Source organism: Miniopterus natalensis, chromosome 10 (genome assembly GCF_054644295.1).
Source record: "Miniopterus natalensis isolate mMinNat1 chromosome 10, mMinNat1.hap1, whole genome shotgun sequence".
Taxonomy (NCBI): Eukaryota; Metazoa; Chordata; class Mammalia; order Chiroptera; family Miniopteridae; genus Miniopterus; species Miniopterus natalensis.
The window spans coordinates 73,650,327-73,667,052 of record NC_142090.1 but is presented as its reverse complement, the minus strand read 5'-3'; the positions used below and the strand labels follow the sequence as shown (position 1 = coordinate 73,667,052).

The 16,726-nt window shown below is 37.5% G+C and overlaps 1 protein-coding gene across 1 annotated transcript in view; it reads right to left on the bottom strand.

The window, feature by feature from the left end:
* The window catches only part of PALS2 (protein associated with LIN7 2, MAGUK p55 family member), a 30,100-nt gene extending 16,001 nt beyond the window's left edge, over positions 1 to 14,099 (bottom strand). Inside the window, exons 1-5 of the mRNA XM_087821209.1 lie at positions 13,811 to 14,099; positions 10,159 to 10,311; positions 7,054 to 7,203; positions 5,786 to 6,013; positions 834 to 965 (exon numbers count right to left, since the gene is read on the bottom strand). Of these exons, the coding sequence (XP_087677335.1) occupies positions 834 to 965; positions 5,786 to 6,013; positions 7,054 to 7,203; positions 10,159 to 10,311; positions 13,811 to 13,927 (780 nt within the window). The 5' untranslated portion in view covers positions 13,928 to 14,099. The remainder of the gene's footprint in view (positions 1 to 833; positions 966 to 5,785; positions 6,014 to 7,053; positions 7,204 to 10,158; positions 10,312 to 13,810) is intronic.
* Between the last annotated feature and the right edge of the window lie 2,627 nt (positions 14,100 to 16,726).

Below are 16,726 nucleotides of genomic sequence, written 5' to 3'. Positions count from 1 at the left end.
CGTATAACTTAGAGTTCAGGGGTAGGCCCTGGGCCCTTCTCTCTCACGGCTTGTTCTTGAATGAGACTCTCTGACAGTTTAAGGGAGTTAAGACTTTCCCATCTGTTAAGTTTCTCCCCTTCTGAACACTGGCTGTTTAACCAAGGTGAACAATGACTAAAGCAGGCTTCTTTTGGCTGCCAGGGATTCTTCTGAAAGCTGCATTAAGGGAAAGGAAAAAGGACATTGTCACGCAGATCTGGAAAATGAAGGGGGCAAAACACAGCGCTAACACACATCCTTTCCATGCACGCAGATTTCAACCCACGATCAAAACACCACTGATGATAAAGCATGCCTCCATTTCTCAACACATGAGAAGAGGTGGGCAAATAGGTTTAAGAGCTGAGAGCTTAAAAAGTTAATGCTTTATTTGCTGCGAATGTATTCAGAGGGAGGGGAGACGAGAGAAAGACTACTACAACCACAATAAAAGACTCCTTAGTTACAACAAACAAAAACACTAAACAGGGGTGACCCCAGCTGAGCTGTTCTTGCCCAATTCTGTGCCTTCCTACAATCACCCATGGGGAAAGACAGACTGGTCTAAGCCCTAACCCAGAGATGGCACCACAGGTTAGTCCTGCGTTTATTCACAGCTCTTCACAAATTCCCTCTCAATTTGGTCTTCTGTTCACAAAATTAGCAGCTGTGAAGCAGGAGCTAGCTGTTTGTGCAGGAAAACCCACTGGAACAAATGTTAATAATACCTTCTTCCCGAATACGCAGATATTGGCCAGGTCTAAGGTTGAAAATAAAACAGCAGGTGAGGAAATTCTGAGCAGCACACTAACCTGCCACCAGTTTGGATCTTCTCTGTTGACAATCTGAAGAATTTCTCCTTTCGAAAACTTCAGTCCTGCTTCTTTGCAGGGTATCAGGTTATCATTGTATGGGTTATAATCAAAATGACACTTCACAAACACCTAAAACACACAGAACAATTAAAAGTATGAGAGAGGCACCATTTGTCACTGGATTTCTGAAATGTTCTTCAAACCTCTGTGATTTTCTTATAATTGACAACTAAGAAACTTGTCTCAAATAAAATTTAAATTACATATTAGAACATTAGTAATTTGGTATCAGAAAAGAAAATATGAACTAAACATTGTCACCATATTAAAATTTTGTTTCTATTTTAACGTATAATCTTAAATCAACAAAGAGTTTGACAATCACTTAATTCCACCATTCTTTTCACATGATTTTCCAACCAACACTGCATAATTTTTGTGCAAGCAAATGCTACTTCCTGATTAACATCCTGAAACAATACGTGCAGTTGGTTTAAGGCATACATTTCAGATAGTAAGACTGACTCTCTGAAATCAAAATTAAATAATAAAAATTCATGTTGAAGTCAGACCTGAAATATATTTAATAACCTTTAAAAAAAAGCAAAAAACCCCCTTTCATCCTTGGTAATAATTTTTTTAAAACAAATATATCTTTATTGATTTCAGAGAGATGAAGGGAAAGGGAGAGAGAGAGAGAAAAACATCAATGATGACTCATTGATCATCTGCCTCCTGCACGTCCCCTGCTGGGGATCATCTGCAATCCAAGCATGTGCCCTGACCAGGAATTAAACCTCGATCTCCTAGATCCTAGACTGATGCTCAACAGCTGAGCCACGCCAGGCCAGGCAATTTTTTATTTATTTTTTAATCACATAGACTTAAACACCGACCAAAACTAGTGTAGAAAATACTTTTCTGGAATCATCTTGCTCTGATTTAAATGATCAGTATTAATTTTTAAGACAAATACTGGAAAGCCTGAAACTATTTTAAATTCATTTAACTATACAAATTTCTTTTAAATCTGTTTTATCAATATAAGTACATCAGTTACCAGTAAGTTATGATCTCCAGTATCTAGAATATTCTGCATATTCACTTTAATTTTAATTCTAATTAAGCTAAGCATTTTCAGTATTTGATGGCAAGTTCAGACAAATTACTTTTTTAAAACAAACCTTTTTCATGCATATTCATAGAAATTCAAATTTTATCTAAAGAACTGACTTAGCATTAATCAGCAGGAAACTTTAACAAGCAGGAAAGCACATAATTAGTCAAAATAATGTTACTTTTCTATTTATCATATTTATGTAAATATGCCATACAATATTCAAATAACAAAATAGATAGATATTATTAGTGTAGTAAAATGTAATATGATGGATGCATATTAAATAATTTAAAAATAACTAAATTTGGGAACATTTGATAAGATTTTAGTTATTTACAATTAGATGATATTCAAAGAAAGCATTCAGAGCATTTGCAATAACTTTGGAAAGGCTAAATATTAATGCTTAAAAAAATCAGCAAGCCAAGAGTTTTTTCTGATATACACGTTTAGAAAACTCTAAAAAGCAAGCATACAAATAATATTAAGCTTGCCTAAAATGTGACAACTGGCTAACTTGACAATGGCATGCAGCTCAATGATTTGGCAGTGGAGAAAACCCAAAATGATTAAGTTTAATCAAGGTAAATTTAGTTGGCTGACAAGACAGAAAAACAGAGTACCAGAGACTGTCCTGGAATGACATCATACCTGACGGACGTGTGCTGGATGCCTCTCCATATTGATGCAACTCTAAAAATATATTTTTCATTGCATAAATATAGCCATGAATATAGCTTTAAAGTGGTAACAAATCAACATAATATAAACAAACTACTGGCCCATTTTATTACTTCACTCATTTAGTAAAGCAACCACTTCCCTAAAGAATTGTTCATAGGGTATATATAATATTTGAAAATTATAAATGATTGAAGCAAAAAGTTAGAAGGGTTTGAGATGAGGCAGAAAAAAAGATGGGTTTGCAACGTTGTAAAAATACTGGGATGCACCTTACTTCTCAAAAAAGCTGCCCTAAATGAGCAGTAAGAGCACCTGTCATCTAATCATGACTAAGTTTATTATTCTTATCTGTGGGGCAGAGTGTGTTCTGTAACCATAAAGCTCAGACTTTCCAAGTTAATCCAAATTTCAAATATTCATTCCCCTACTCCCATCAAATTGTTCTGAAAACATCATTATTTGTGGAACAAAAACCAAACCTTGCAAATGTAAAGAATTTCTAAAAGAAATAATTTTTTATTTTTTCATTTAGCAAATTAATTTTGCAACATTACTCTGTGCTCAAAAACTCAGATTAAACTAGTTTTACTTTGAACTTTGAAGATTTGTCTGAAAAAATTAATGAACCCAATCTTTGATCTAAATATTTTGTAATGATCTTTAAATCATTTGTCTAGTATAATATTTTATTAAGTGCATTTTAAAGTGTTTCACTAATAGCCTATGAATGTTAACTGTTCATTCATTATTGGAAAGTCACTAAACACAACCTAAAATCTTTCAATCTCATATTCTTACCATTAAAAGAAATATCTGAATGAATGAACAATCTGAAGTAGCAGCAAGGGAGAAAAGGAAGTACGAATAGCTTTTAAACACAGGGGGAGATGTCCAACCTCACTCAGAATAGGAAAACAAACTAAAACTATATTATGAGAACACTATCTTCCCATCAGAGTAGCAGAAATCCAAATACTTGATATACCATAGCGAGGACTATGGGCCAACAGCCATTTTTCTAACAGGTTGGTGAAATACTGGTTCAGTCCCTTGGGAAGATAATTTGGCAATAACTATCAAAATTGCAAATGCAAAAACTCTCTGACTTAGCAATCCACCTCTGGGAATGTATTCAACAGCAATGTTATTCAGACACATACAAAGTGACTTATGTACAAGACTATTAACTACTGAATTACTCCTCACTGGAAAAGATCAGACACAGCCTAATTATTTAACAATAGGGAACTGATTAAACAAGTGATGGTAAATCTATGTAATACAACACTATGCAGATGTTAAGAAGAAAAGGGGGGTTGTATTTCAACAGGTAGACTACGCACCAAAAAGGAAAGATCCCTAAGACTGCACAGTTAATTGGGAACTCCCCCTGGCACACACACAGACACACAAACACCAAGGTTCAGAGTGTGTATACTATGTAATCTTTTCATAAAAAAAGACGTGGAAGGGGAAAAAGAATATATAATTGTTACTTGCATATGAATAAAGAAACTCTGGAAAGATAAACTAACAGCATGGTATCTTATGGGGGAGTGAGGATTAGGTTGGTAGAGAATTAGGAGGGAGGTTTCAACTGAACACAAATTTATATTTCTTGAATTTTGAACCCATTCAAAAATTACATTTTTATGGTAATAAAAGTAAAGATAAAATGGCTCCTGCTTCTAAGATGAAGTAACAAGGACCCTCCAACCTGAAACAACTAAAACACTGGACAAGTATGTGAAACATCCGTCAAGACATTAGACACTGAAGATGGTGATTCCGAACAATGGAAACAAGATGCACTGCACACTTGCTCCAGCTAACTGTACAGAAAAGTCCCCACTTCGCACCTCGGGAAGGAGAACTTGTGTGCAGCCTGGTGGTCTCCAAGCTGAGATGAGCAAGAAGGCGGAGGTGGCCTAGGACAGGGCTAACTAGCCTTGCATTTCACATCACTCAGGTTACTTCACCAATTGTAGAATTTACAGAGGATTTTAGGCCCAAGTCCTAGCTATTAATATCACAAAAATGTAGTTTTCCCCGTAAAAGTCCATTATGGGCATGGCGAGCTGGTAAGAATTCTGGAGTTCGGACCACAGAGGGGGGAAAAATCTTCCTAAGTATCAAAACTAACACATAATTTAAAGAAGTCAACCTTTGGTTCTACTTTTCCAAATGGAAATGTGCCAGCTGGTGATTCTTTTCCTTGAAGACAAGGTGTCCACCTTCATTTCAACCAAAGTCCCTTGCAAGCCTATGTATATTCAGAAGTCCAGCTTACGTACTAAAATCACGACTAAATATTCCATCCTGTCCTCCACATAACAATATAAAACGGGTATTCCACACGCTGTTGCACAGAATTGAACAGAAATACTAAAACTAGCCTTTAAAGTTTTCATATGAACAATACCCCCACCATAGTCATCAGCTATTTCTTTGTAATGGCTTCATTTCTTTTTCTTCCTTTCTGATTCTATCACACCAGCGACTCAGCCTTTTTCATCTCATGGCACATAAACTACTTCCTAAAGTTCTGCGGCACACCAAAAAATACAATTTTGGCCAATCTGGCAAAAAAAAAAAAAGGGTATAATTTTGCTTCATTCACACTGGAAGGCTATTGTGCTGGCTGTTGTCCTTTCTTCATTTGACACTCTAAGGGAAAAGAGATCAGTGGCCCTGACTAAATAGTCAGGTGTTGCGTGTTTTAAAAATTCTGTAGCACATGGGCTGAGAATCGCTGCTCTAGCCCATCCCCTACACAATAAGCTATAGGTGGTTGGGGCTGCATTACCTTCACTCACAGGGCCTGGAACATAACAGGTACCAAAAAATGTTTGCTAGTTGAATGACTAAAAGGCTGTATGGTTTTTCCAACACCTTGCTGTACGTTACCGAAATGGCAGGGTCGGTGGTGCTCACAGATTTCTCTCCTAATTCTTTTATAGCAGTAAGATGACGTTAATTGCTTAAAAATTCACCCGTGACAAAATAAGGCAATTCAGAACAATTAAATCAGACAGTTTTCCCCCTTCTCTTCTTTAGCAAAAGAGTAGCAACTGGTGGTTACATCCAACAGAGTGATTTAAGAAATGAAAGTACTCTTAATATTACCAAGAATTTTATTACTAACCTGTTGAGGAGTAATTGTATCTCTATAGCTTGGTAAAATTTTTAGGGTGACACTTCCACTAATATTTTTCAGTAATTCTTGTAATTCCTTTGGATTGTTTCCAACCTCGTGGCCATTGACTTCTTTAATGATATCTCCCACATGAAGCAACCCTTGTCGGTCTATCATGCCTCCGTGAAGGATTCGGGCGATGACCAGGTCGTTGTTTTCAACCCTAAATGTTACACCCTAAAGGAATTAAGGAATGGAACTGTCGTCAGATTTTTTTTTTTTTTAAATCTCAAATACTCATGAATGTGTATATATAAGAAAATAATTCTAAAAGTAGGTGAGTGAATCCTTCCTGTTTTTCCCGTGTTCCCTCCTGTGTCAATATTCTAATCTTAAACCATGTGCAACTGTGACAACATATACCACCCTTAAAAAGGACGCCGATGGTAAGGTTAACCTGAAAAAATGAAACATATACCAGGCTGCGTTCACAGGATAAAGGAACCGCAAAGGAACAAGAAACAATAGTTGTGCCTTGTTCCTGGCTTTCCCCCGCCCATTTCACTGTTCTTATAGTCAGGACGCAGAAATAATAATTTTAGCAGGAAATTGTAAACTTCACTACTTAAAGGGCCCTACCTACCATGTCTTCACTTTAAAAAAGTGTGCGTGTGTGTGTGTGTGTATATATATTTATTGATTGATTGATTTCAGAGAGAGGAAAGGAGAGGGGGAGAGAGAGAGAGACAGAAATATCAATGATGAGAGTCACTGATCAGCTGCCTCCTGCACGCCCAACTGGGGATCGAGCCCGCAACCTGGGCATGTGCCCTGACTGGGAATCGAACCGCTATCTCCTGGATCCTAGGTCGATGCTCAACCACTGAGCCACACCGGCCAGGCCATGTTTTCACTTTTTAATAACAACTTTCTTCCATGTTTTGATACTATCATTAGCAAGCAACCTGAGATAACTTCTTCAAAGGGCAAAGGAAAAATATAAAGTACTTACTTTCTGAAAGTTTTGCCACCCATTGGCAAACTTCTTCTGGCCTCTACTTCAGTTTAACTTTTATCTTGACTTAATTTTGTATGCTAAATCAAGTTGAGAGAGCATCCAAGGTGTATTTTATACAGAGGCCAAAAAAGGCATAAAAACAAACACAAATAAAGTTTTCATAATGATACAAGTTACGAGAGAGAAAAAACGAGAGTAGTGTCTGGGCCTCAAGTACGTCTGGGCTCAGATTTAAGAAGGCGCTGGTTTTTCTACTCACCAATGGTTCCCCAGCTCTTTTGTGAATGCCAAGAATACGAATGGCGTCCACGGGCAGCAACTGATTATTGACAGAATTATTCATTTCCGGGCTGGACGGAGGCGAATCGTAACACTTTGATGCCACAATATCATGGGCCTCCAAGAGTGACTGTAAGGATTCAAAATGTAAAACTAAGTTTAAAAAGTTTTTTGAGTGGATAAAACGCAAGTTCAAAAATAATAAATCAAAACACAAGGAAGGGAACAAACATCAACAGGTTCAGGACGTAGATTCTTAGCGCAAGGGTTTAAATGATAATTTCTGGTTATTTCATAAGAATACATGTAAGAGACTGAAGAAAGAATTCAAAAAGAAAGAAGCACAAATCCATATGTGAGGATTACTCCTATAAATGCTGGAAGTCACTCAAACCTCTGGCTTGGTCTTTGTTTTCACCCCGTTTTCTCTTCTTAGGGAATATTCCTGTGACCCAAGCCACTACCTATCCACTGGTAATTCCGAATTTTACGTCTTTGGTCCAGAACTTTCATGAGCTTCAGGTTCATACATTAAAAATCTGCCTACAACATAACAAAATTATGATAATTTGAAAATCAGAAAGAATTAAGGATTGTATATGACTGAAATACTGAATTAATGAAAAATCCATAACTCCACAGTGCTATTTAAAAAAACAAAAGACTGAAAAACACACACATTTGTTTCTATGAAAATTGCTATTTTAAACGATTTTTTACTTTGAGAATTGGTAGAGGGAGGGACCAAGCATGTCCCTGACCCCTTGGTGGGAAACACATTACAGAGTAACTGAACCGCCCACCTGACAAGGAAAAGCTCTCCTCACATAAGGCCACCAGCTAATAAATGCAGAATGAGAGAAAATGCAGAATTTCGAAAAATGTCGGTTTGCAACCTCTAGTGCAAATACTGATTCAGGCAAGGATTATTAATGGAGGTAAATAGCTGAAAGGAAACAGCATTAGTATAATGCTAGAATAGTAAGACACTAGATTACTTCTAGTGGAAAGGCTTTCAAAGAATTAGACTGTCACTGCCCTTAATCAAGGGACCAATCTCAGCATCAATAGTGGTGTGCTGACCATGTATTATACATTTTTGATATAATTTAATTCATGTTGTATCACATCACTTAAGATGAATTTTAGTTCCAAATAATTAACTTGAATCACCAACCTTTTTGATAGAACGTCTGTTTACAGGAAATAGAAGGGATAGATAACTAAACAACACGGTAGGGAAGCAACCAGATACACCCAGGAAGTGGGACATTCTGCAGGTCTCTTCAAAAGGTCAACATCATAATCAAGGGAGGGACGGATGGTCTAACTAGACACTACACATAGAACTGGGCTGGAAACCTGTACGTACAAACCAGCTATAAAGAATATTTTGGCATCAAATAAAGACATCTGAATATAGTATGTGCACTACATGAGCCGGAGACCCACTGACATGGGAAAGCGGAAATTGATGACTGAACTAAAACTGTAAATTACAAAACACCTTGTGAAAAATGATCTCAATTAGTAAAGAAAAAAAAAAGTACATTTATGCACAGGAAAAAAATGGAGGAATATGCACTAAAATAGTACAGTAATAATTTGGGTAGTAAGAATGCAATGTCTTAATTTTTGTACTTTTAATTGCCGCTATTTTCTAATGTTATGTATTTATTAAACTTTATATAAATTTATACTTATTAAATTTTATGTATTTATTTAAATATATATATATAACATGCCTGAAAGCACCACCCAGATGCTTCTGAGGCGTCACAAACTTAACATGGCCAGTTACCTTACATTAACTTGTCCAGTTTCTCCTACAGTGTTCCTAATCTCAGTGGATTCTACCAACAGTCAGAAATCCTATCCTTAATCAACTTTCCACATCTCTCTTCTACAACTGTCACACGTAACTAGTCACCAAGTCCTGTTGATTTTGCTGCTTAAGACTTGAAAATCCTCATTTTATACTGCTATCACAACTTCTTGCCTCAGTACTTAACAATCTAGCTCCATAATCTGACCTCTCCCTGTTAAATATCTCCTCTCATCCTGCCCAAGGTTTCCCACTGTCCTAAGGATAAAGTCTGAACACCTTAGTATGACTTATAAGGCCTCAATCAACTGTCCCATGCAAAGGGTATGGGTGATATGTGTCCACTTTTTTGTACCTAAGATATTGACTTAGACATAGGAACCATCTCACTCTAAATCTTCATATTTTACATTAACATTGTTGGAGTCAGAGAAAGTCTTTGAGTAAAACGCAAGGGGGCTGCCCCCTAAGATCTGCAGTAGAAAGCAAGTGACACTTTATCCCTCTATCCCGCAACCATTTATTAAATAGTCCATCCTTTCTCCACTAAATGTATTATCTCTGTCATAAACCAGGTTGTCATATGAGTGTGGATATATTTCTGGGGTTGCTATTCTTGTCGATTAATCTATTTTTCTAATGCTGACTCAATACCACATGGTCTTCATTGCAGATTTATAAGAAATCTCCCCCACTCCCTTTCTCTTCTGAAACTGGTTTTTCTTTGTTAAAATGATTAACTCTTTATTGATACAGACCAATGCTTAAATCGCACTTGTTTTTTGTGCCTATCAAACCTATGCTATGTAGTGGTTTCTATCCTCACACTGCTCTCTGTTGTTCTGAGGTCATCAAGTGCACCCCAATCCTAGACTCAACACTGAAAATGCGCATGAATGGCCACAAGGAGGTCTGACAAAAAGCGGTAGTGAGGAAGGAAATTCCACTATCACAGAGACAAACGTCTCTAGCACATGGTCTGATGATAAATCAGGTTTTGTGTTTTTTTTAATTACATAAAGAAAAAAACATTCTGATGTATTTCTGTGACAGATATACATTTATGCAATGTGTATTAGTTACGTGTGTGTTTATGTATCCTCAGAATATTGGAATATTAAAATACCTATGCTGGAATTTACATATTACAAAGTATGGCCCTAAATAGTATTTAAAAACCTTCTCTTAAACTGGAACTTAACTACTAGCAGAGTATTTGGGAACACAGGGACTTGGAGAGAAGAGCGCTGGGAAGTTCACCTGGAAGTGGGGTTCTTTGAGAATCCCAACCAGCTCTGCCACGTTTTTGTCCACACTGACGAGGGGACTGATATCTTCGAGAATTTCGTTCACTAATTCCAAGTTATTGTCGCTGACAGCTTCTAGTTTTGAATCTTCTAGCCTCTCATGAGCCTGAAAAGACAATAACATAGCAAAGTAAGAATATATATTGTTTTGCTCCAGGCTGTGGTTTTCTTCCTGATTTGTTTCTTTTTCATAAAGTTTTAAAAGATAGGACTTGAAGGCTTGATTCACTGAAACCAAATTTAATATTTTAATTAGAGGCAAAATACAAATCTTTCTCAGTAAATGTTTTCATGCAGTATAATAAACCTTGGCCTCTATTCCTATCCTAAGTCATGAAAAATTCATTTTCATAATTAAACCATGAAAAAACTATAAATAGGCCAAATTATAATAAAAAACCATATATTTCTTACCCAATAGAAATTCCTAGAGATGTTCTAGTCTAGACTCAAACTCTAGATGATACTGTTCATGCTGTATTAAATTATATGATTAAGCATAATAAAAATAAAGAACAGGAACACAATCATTATATAGATTACTATTCAAAAAGTGATAAAAATCATTTTGGGAAACCCAGAGTCTGAATTAATAAACAAATCAGTTCAGAGAGACAGTTCTTGAGCTGGACCTCAAAGGACTGTATCATTTCATGTCTATATATCTTAAGCTGGTTTTTTAAAATCTCATAATCTTTCCACATAAAATGGACCATGAATCACACTGTCATAGACACCCAGTAGTCCTAATTACCTTTTCCCAGGTGAAGTAAAGCAGAGTTTTAAAATCAAACTGAGAATGAACACCAAGCAGTCTTCACCTTTTAGTGTTCTTTGTTTTTCTGATAAATGGTTGCTGTCTGATCTTGAAGACAAGCAAAGCATAACTATTACGATTTAGTTTATAAATGAAACCGTGTAAGATGTCAAGTCTTACACATAACAATTTAAGATTCATTTCTGTAAGTGCTGAAGAAAAACCCAAATTTCAAGTGGCAACTATGAATTAAAGACACCATGCTAACATTGCCTTGAAGTTAAATAAAGTTTAATTGATAGTATTACCTATGATACTTAAAAGTTATTTCTATCATATAGAGAGGCTCCTTCAGAGTGCAAATATACATTTTAATTTTGAAAATGCAATTTTTTTTTTTCCACTTAAATGTATTTTTCCCCAGGTGATTCACAAAGTAAAACAAACTTTTAAGTGGAAGGGGGCTATATATTAAGCAACATTTTTAAGAAACACCTCAGAAGAAGAAATTTTAAGTCACATGAAGTAAACCGACAAAGAAAAAATTATAACTGCTTGTAAACAAAGAAAAATGTCAAAGGACTAAATGTAATTTAAAAAGAAGGGAAAGTTTCTATTAGATTTAGGTAAGAAAAACATTAAGAAGACTAGAAATGCCACAAAGGATGAGCATAGTAAATGTGTAATTTTTGAAAGCCTGGCAAGGATGGGGTAATGAGGACACTCTGCATATCACGGAATGAATGTCAGCTTTGGAAAAAGGCTAAAGTAACATGCATGATTAGTAACTTCTACAAAACATGCTTTAATAAATATCTAATTTAGCATCACTAATGTTTCAATACTGTAACACTCATCATAGTATAAGAAAGCTTCAGACAAAAAGAAAAAAATTAACATTTATTGAGGGTGTGTGTCTTTAACTATATTCTGAGTATCGTGTGAGTGTGAGAGTGTGTAACTATACTCCTAGTGAGAGTGTGAGTGTGTGTGACTATAATCTGAGTATCATGTGAGTGGGTGTGTGTTTGTGTGTAACTATATTCCAAGTACAGTGTGTATGAGTGTGTGTGTAACTATATTCCAAGTATAGTGTGTGTGTGAATGTGTAACTATATTGAGTATAATGTGAGTGTGTGAGAGTGTGAGTGTGGGTGCTCAGCAAAGATAGGTATGTCATTACCATCCTCCCCTTACAGACACAGCTGCTGATGCAAAATGAGATGAAGTGACTGGTTCAAGCTCACAATGCTGGGAAGAGGCAGTGTCTGGTGGTCCAGTATCAGGGCTTGAGCTCTTACCTACCACAGCGTCTTTGACTTTATCGCCATCCAGACACCACCCTAACATCCTGTTGTAGTTCAATTATTCAATCTAGTATATGATGTGTTATTTTCACTTATTTAGATGCTCTCACCAACTGCTAGTGGAGTTGCTGCTTCTTAGCATAGCTCTTTCAAGTCCAGGGGTGTGAACTCTGCTCCCCCACATCTATTCCTATAATTATTTTATACTCCTGTGGTTCAAAATACCACCCATCCGTTCAACCTTCCCTCCCCTGCTCTGAGTAAGAGTTATAAAGGCCACCTCTTTCTCCAGGAAACATATAATGAATGGCTTACTTTGCCAATATTGTATGCTACACGATCGGCATATAGTAATATATGTTTTAGACATTGGTAGACTTTGGTTTAAGACTTTGAGACAAAAAGAAACAGAAGTGGTCACTAACTTGAAAACTCTAATAGAGCTCCCTTCCTTTCTATGTTCATCTACCTTATTGCTACCCAAATTGGGTGGGGCAGGTGGGAATGCGGAAAGACTAATGGCAAGAGATAAAAGAGGAAGGAAGCAGAATTATGTGACAAAAACAAACATGCCTGAAGATATTTCCACATCAACTGCAAAGACAGGTTCTACCGTAGGAAAGAACTTCACAATACAATACAGAAATTCTCAGAGGAAGACAACGTCTTTTTTAGTAAAACTACAGCTGTAATTACATTAACATGGAAAACCAATTCCTGAAATAGAGTTGCGTTCAATCGAGATCAATTTTACTTTTTCCAAGAAAGCAAATGCAGGTTCATATTTTTAAGCTCTAAGATTTTGTGAAAGAAGTTTAAAGTCAGAATTTATTTAGTAGCTTTCAAGAGACAAGTACCGACTGGAATTTAACTAATCAGACCAAGGACAAAGGAAACACTGACCAGAGAGACAGAAGAATCACACGCATTTGAATGAGTCTTGCTTCCTTTAAGAAAAAGCATTACTAGAAAGCTAGCATAAGTCCATACAAATATATTTCATTTGCCACAAGTGCATGGGAGAACATGCCCTGACTGGCTTTGCAGAACACTTGGAGCTCACACAGATACGGCCTGGCCTTTCCGTATGGCCAGTTCTGAGAATCTTACCACTACATCTTAGAAAAGTAAACTGCAGAGAAGAGAATGTTCTTTCAGAACTTCAGGGTATTTCACCCAAGCATTGTCCAACCATGCTTGCCAACAAAAAAAACCACCTTTTTAACAAGAGTTGTGGGCTATACCTAAAGAGACAAATACTATTCTCTATTAATAATACACTATTATTAGGTGTAATAATCTTGCCTTTCTCTGTTAAAAGCAAGAACCTAAATATCATAAATTTTGTTTCTATCTTCTTAGAATATGGCTAAGTATGAAGCAGTCACTCATTAAATATTTCTTAGTAAAGCTAAGTAAATGGGAAATAAGTCTGACAGTGGTCAAGAGTCATCCTAAGTTCTAAAACAGTAATATCTAAAAAGTCCTCTGCAAGACAATTTTAAAAATAATTTAGTAATCTTGTGAATAAAGCAATATACCTTAGCAAGTGATTTTACAATAGGATTCTCCATAATCCCCTTGAGGAAAATTAGGTCTATCTCTTCTGCTCCTGTAGATGAGGGCAGCTCGGTAAGGTTATCCAACACTTGCTGCATTGCTGCTGAGAAAAAACAACGTATAAAAAACAAAAAAACCTTTGGTGAGCACACAATGCAATATAAAGAACTGCACTACAGAATTAACCAATGAATTTTAAATAAATTAATCAATAAATTTTAAAAAGCCTTAAATTCCAAGCCATTATGAAATATGATTATGACATAATTCAAATAAAAAGGCATTAACAATTAACACTCTTTTGAAAAATTGCATTTAAAAAAACTGAATTGTTAAAAAGCGTAAGTTTCAAATTGACTTCCCATAGCAGGACAGGTTTTTATAAGCAGTTTGGGCTTTATCAGGCTACCTTATACACACTTACAATCTTACTCTTAATTTTATATCTCCAAATTAAAAAACATTACTTAGGAAGAAATATGAAATTTTAATGGATCTATAAAAAAGTACAGAAACTGAATTATTAATCAAGAAACTGCCCCTACACCCAGAATCCGATGGCTTCATTAGTGAATTCTATCAAACATTAAAGAATTAAAACCAAGACTTCACAAACTCTTCCAAAGAAAGGCGAGGAGGAAACACTTCCCCACTATTTTCTGAGGTCCTGATACCAAATCCAGACACAGACATCACAAGAAAATTATAGCCAATATCCTTTATAAATGAAATTGCAAAGATCTTTAATAAAGACCAGTGAACTGGGTCCAGCAACACTGAAAAGGACTGCACACGACGACCAGTACAATTTATCCCAGGAATGAATGCAAGGGTGGTTATCTGCACCCTTCCTCGTCAACTCCAGTTTTCATGTCTCTTGGGTAAATGCCTAGCGGTGGGATTGCTGGGTGACATGATGAGTATAGTTTAACTTTAGAGACTACTGGGCTGTTCAACACTTTCGCAACATTACCTGGATCTGCCCCACCTGGGCCACACACTAGCCAGTCTGGGACTCGGGCCACGGCGTTCTACTGGTATTTCAGAACCCAGCATCTACGGATGCTCTTCGGGGTCAGAGCTACGCGTGCACAGCTCACGGGTGAGCCCCGGGGTGCACAAACAACTGTAAGGGGTCTCTTTCCAGACGCCCCCTCCCCCCCATAACCTAAGTACTTCTGGTTCTCTGAGATTTACCAATCCTCCGGCCAGGAATCTCAGGCTTTGTTTCACCTACTCTGCCACACATGCACTTCCTACAGCTGAGCTTGTGACCTCCTCCTTCAGGAGGTCAGGGAACACAGAGAGAAAAAGACAACATGGGCCACGGCGGCTCCAAACCAAGAGGAAGGTTTCCTGCCCTGGAGTTTTGATCGGGCTCCTCTTTGGCTGCTGTAGCTGCTTCAACGCTGCTGCCAGGGGATTTCCTGGGGGCTGGAGTGCGAGGAGAGAACTCGGAGAATGAAAAAGGGGTTTCTGCACTCTTGCTGGGCATCTTGCTCTTTAAGCCAGAACTAGAGGGTTTCTGGAGTTTTCTCTGTTCATTCTCAAGCCCACTCTTGGGCTTTAGGGCTGGGTCAGGGAATGCAAAAAACGTAACCTCGCCACCAATTCAGCAGTACTCAAATTTCTGGTTGTCTCCAACCAGCCTACTCTCAGAGTCTACAAATAGCTACTCCTGTATTCGGTCCAGTTTTTGGCTAAGAACCGGAGAGACGGTGCACTGTGCTTACTCCATCTCATGGAGCCCTTTGTAAGCTGTGGTTCCCACTGAACTTGGGGAGGTTTGGTGACATTTATTTTATTTTCTGTCCCTTCCCTTCCTTTCTGCCCGGGACTCTCATTACACGTATGCTGAAATGCTTAACACTGTCCAACAGGTCTCTGAGCCTCTGTTTACTTTTCTTAACTTTTTTCTATCTCCTTTGGGTTGAATATTTCACTGACCTTCCCCATCTTCACGGCCACCTTAAGTCTGCTGTCCAGACTATCCCATGAGTTTTTCATTTCAATTATTGTACTTTTCAAGTCTAACATTTCTATGTGGTTTTTCTTTCCTAATTTCTCTATTGGAAATCTCTCTTCGTTGAGTGTTGTGAACTTACTGTCCTTTAATTCTTTGAACATATTTAAAACCGCCAATTTGAAGTCTTTGTTAAATCCAACACCAAGCCCACTGAGTCAGTTCCCACTGACTATTTTGTCTCGATTACGGGGGTCACACTTTTCTGTTTTTCCTTCCTTCCTTCCTTCCTTCCTTCCTTCCTTCCTTCCTTCCTTCCTTCCTTCCTTCCCTCCCTCCCTCCCTCCCTCCCTCCCTCCTTCCCTCCTTCCCTCCTTCCCTCCTTCCCTCCTTCCCTTCCTTCAGTCCAGCAGTTTTTGGTTGAAAACTGAACCTTTACTATATTACGATAAATCAAGATTCGTTTTATTTTTCAGAGTTGTTGAGTCTTTTTTAGTAACTCATCTAAATTTAAACTACAGAATCTGCTTCTCTCCATGGTTTGCAGTTGGGACATCTCTGCTCAGCTTTTTTAATTCTTGTTTTTACATTTTAGGCTGGCTTCCTAGGGTTTGTGCCTATGTCTGTACAGCTTAATTCCCAGCCAATGCCTATGGCAAAGGTTATGCTCAAACACCTCAAGTCTGTAAGACTTTCCACCCGCTGCCAGTTGATCTGTGTACAGACTGGGGATGCATTCAAAGTAGCAGCCAGTTCTCCAGTCCCCCTTGGTTTGAAAGTTTTTGCTAGGCTCCCTCAGGGTCTCGCCTGCACGTATGTAGTTTCCCAGCCCTTCCATGGCTTCATTTCCGTAGTTTCCCTATTAAATGTCTACTGGTCCACTGCTCAGCCCAAACCAGGTCCACAACCTTGAGCTACCAAGGCAGCAGGGTTT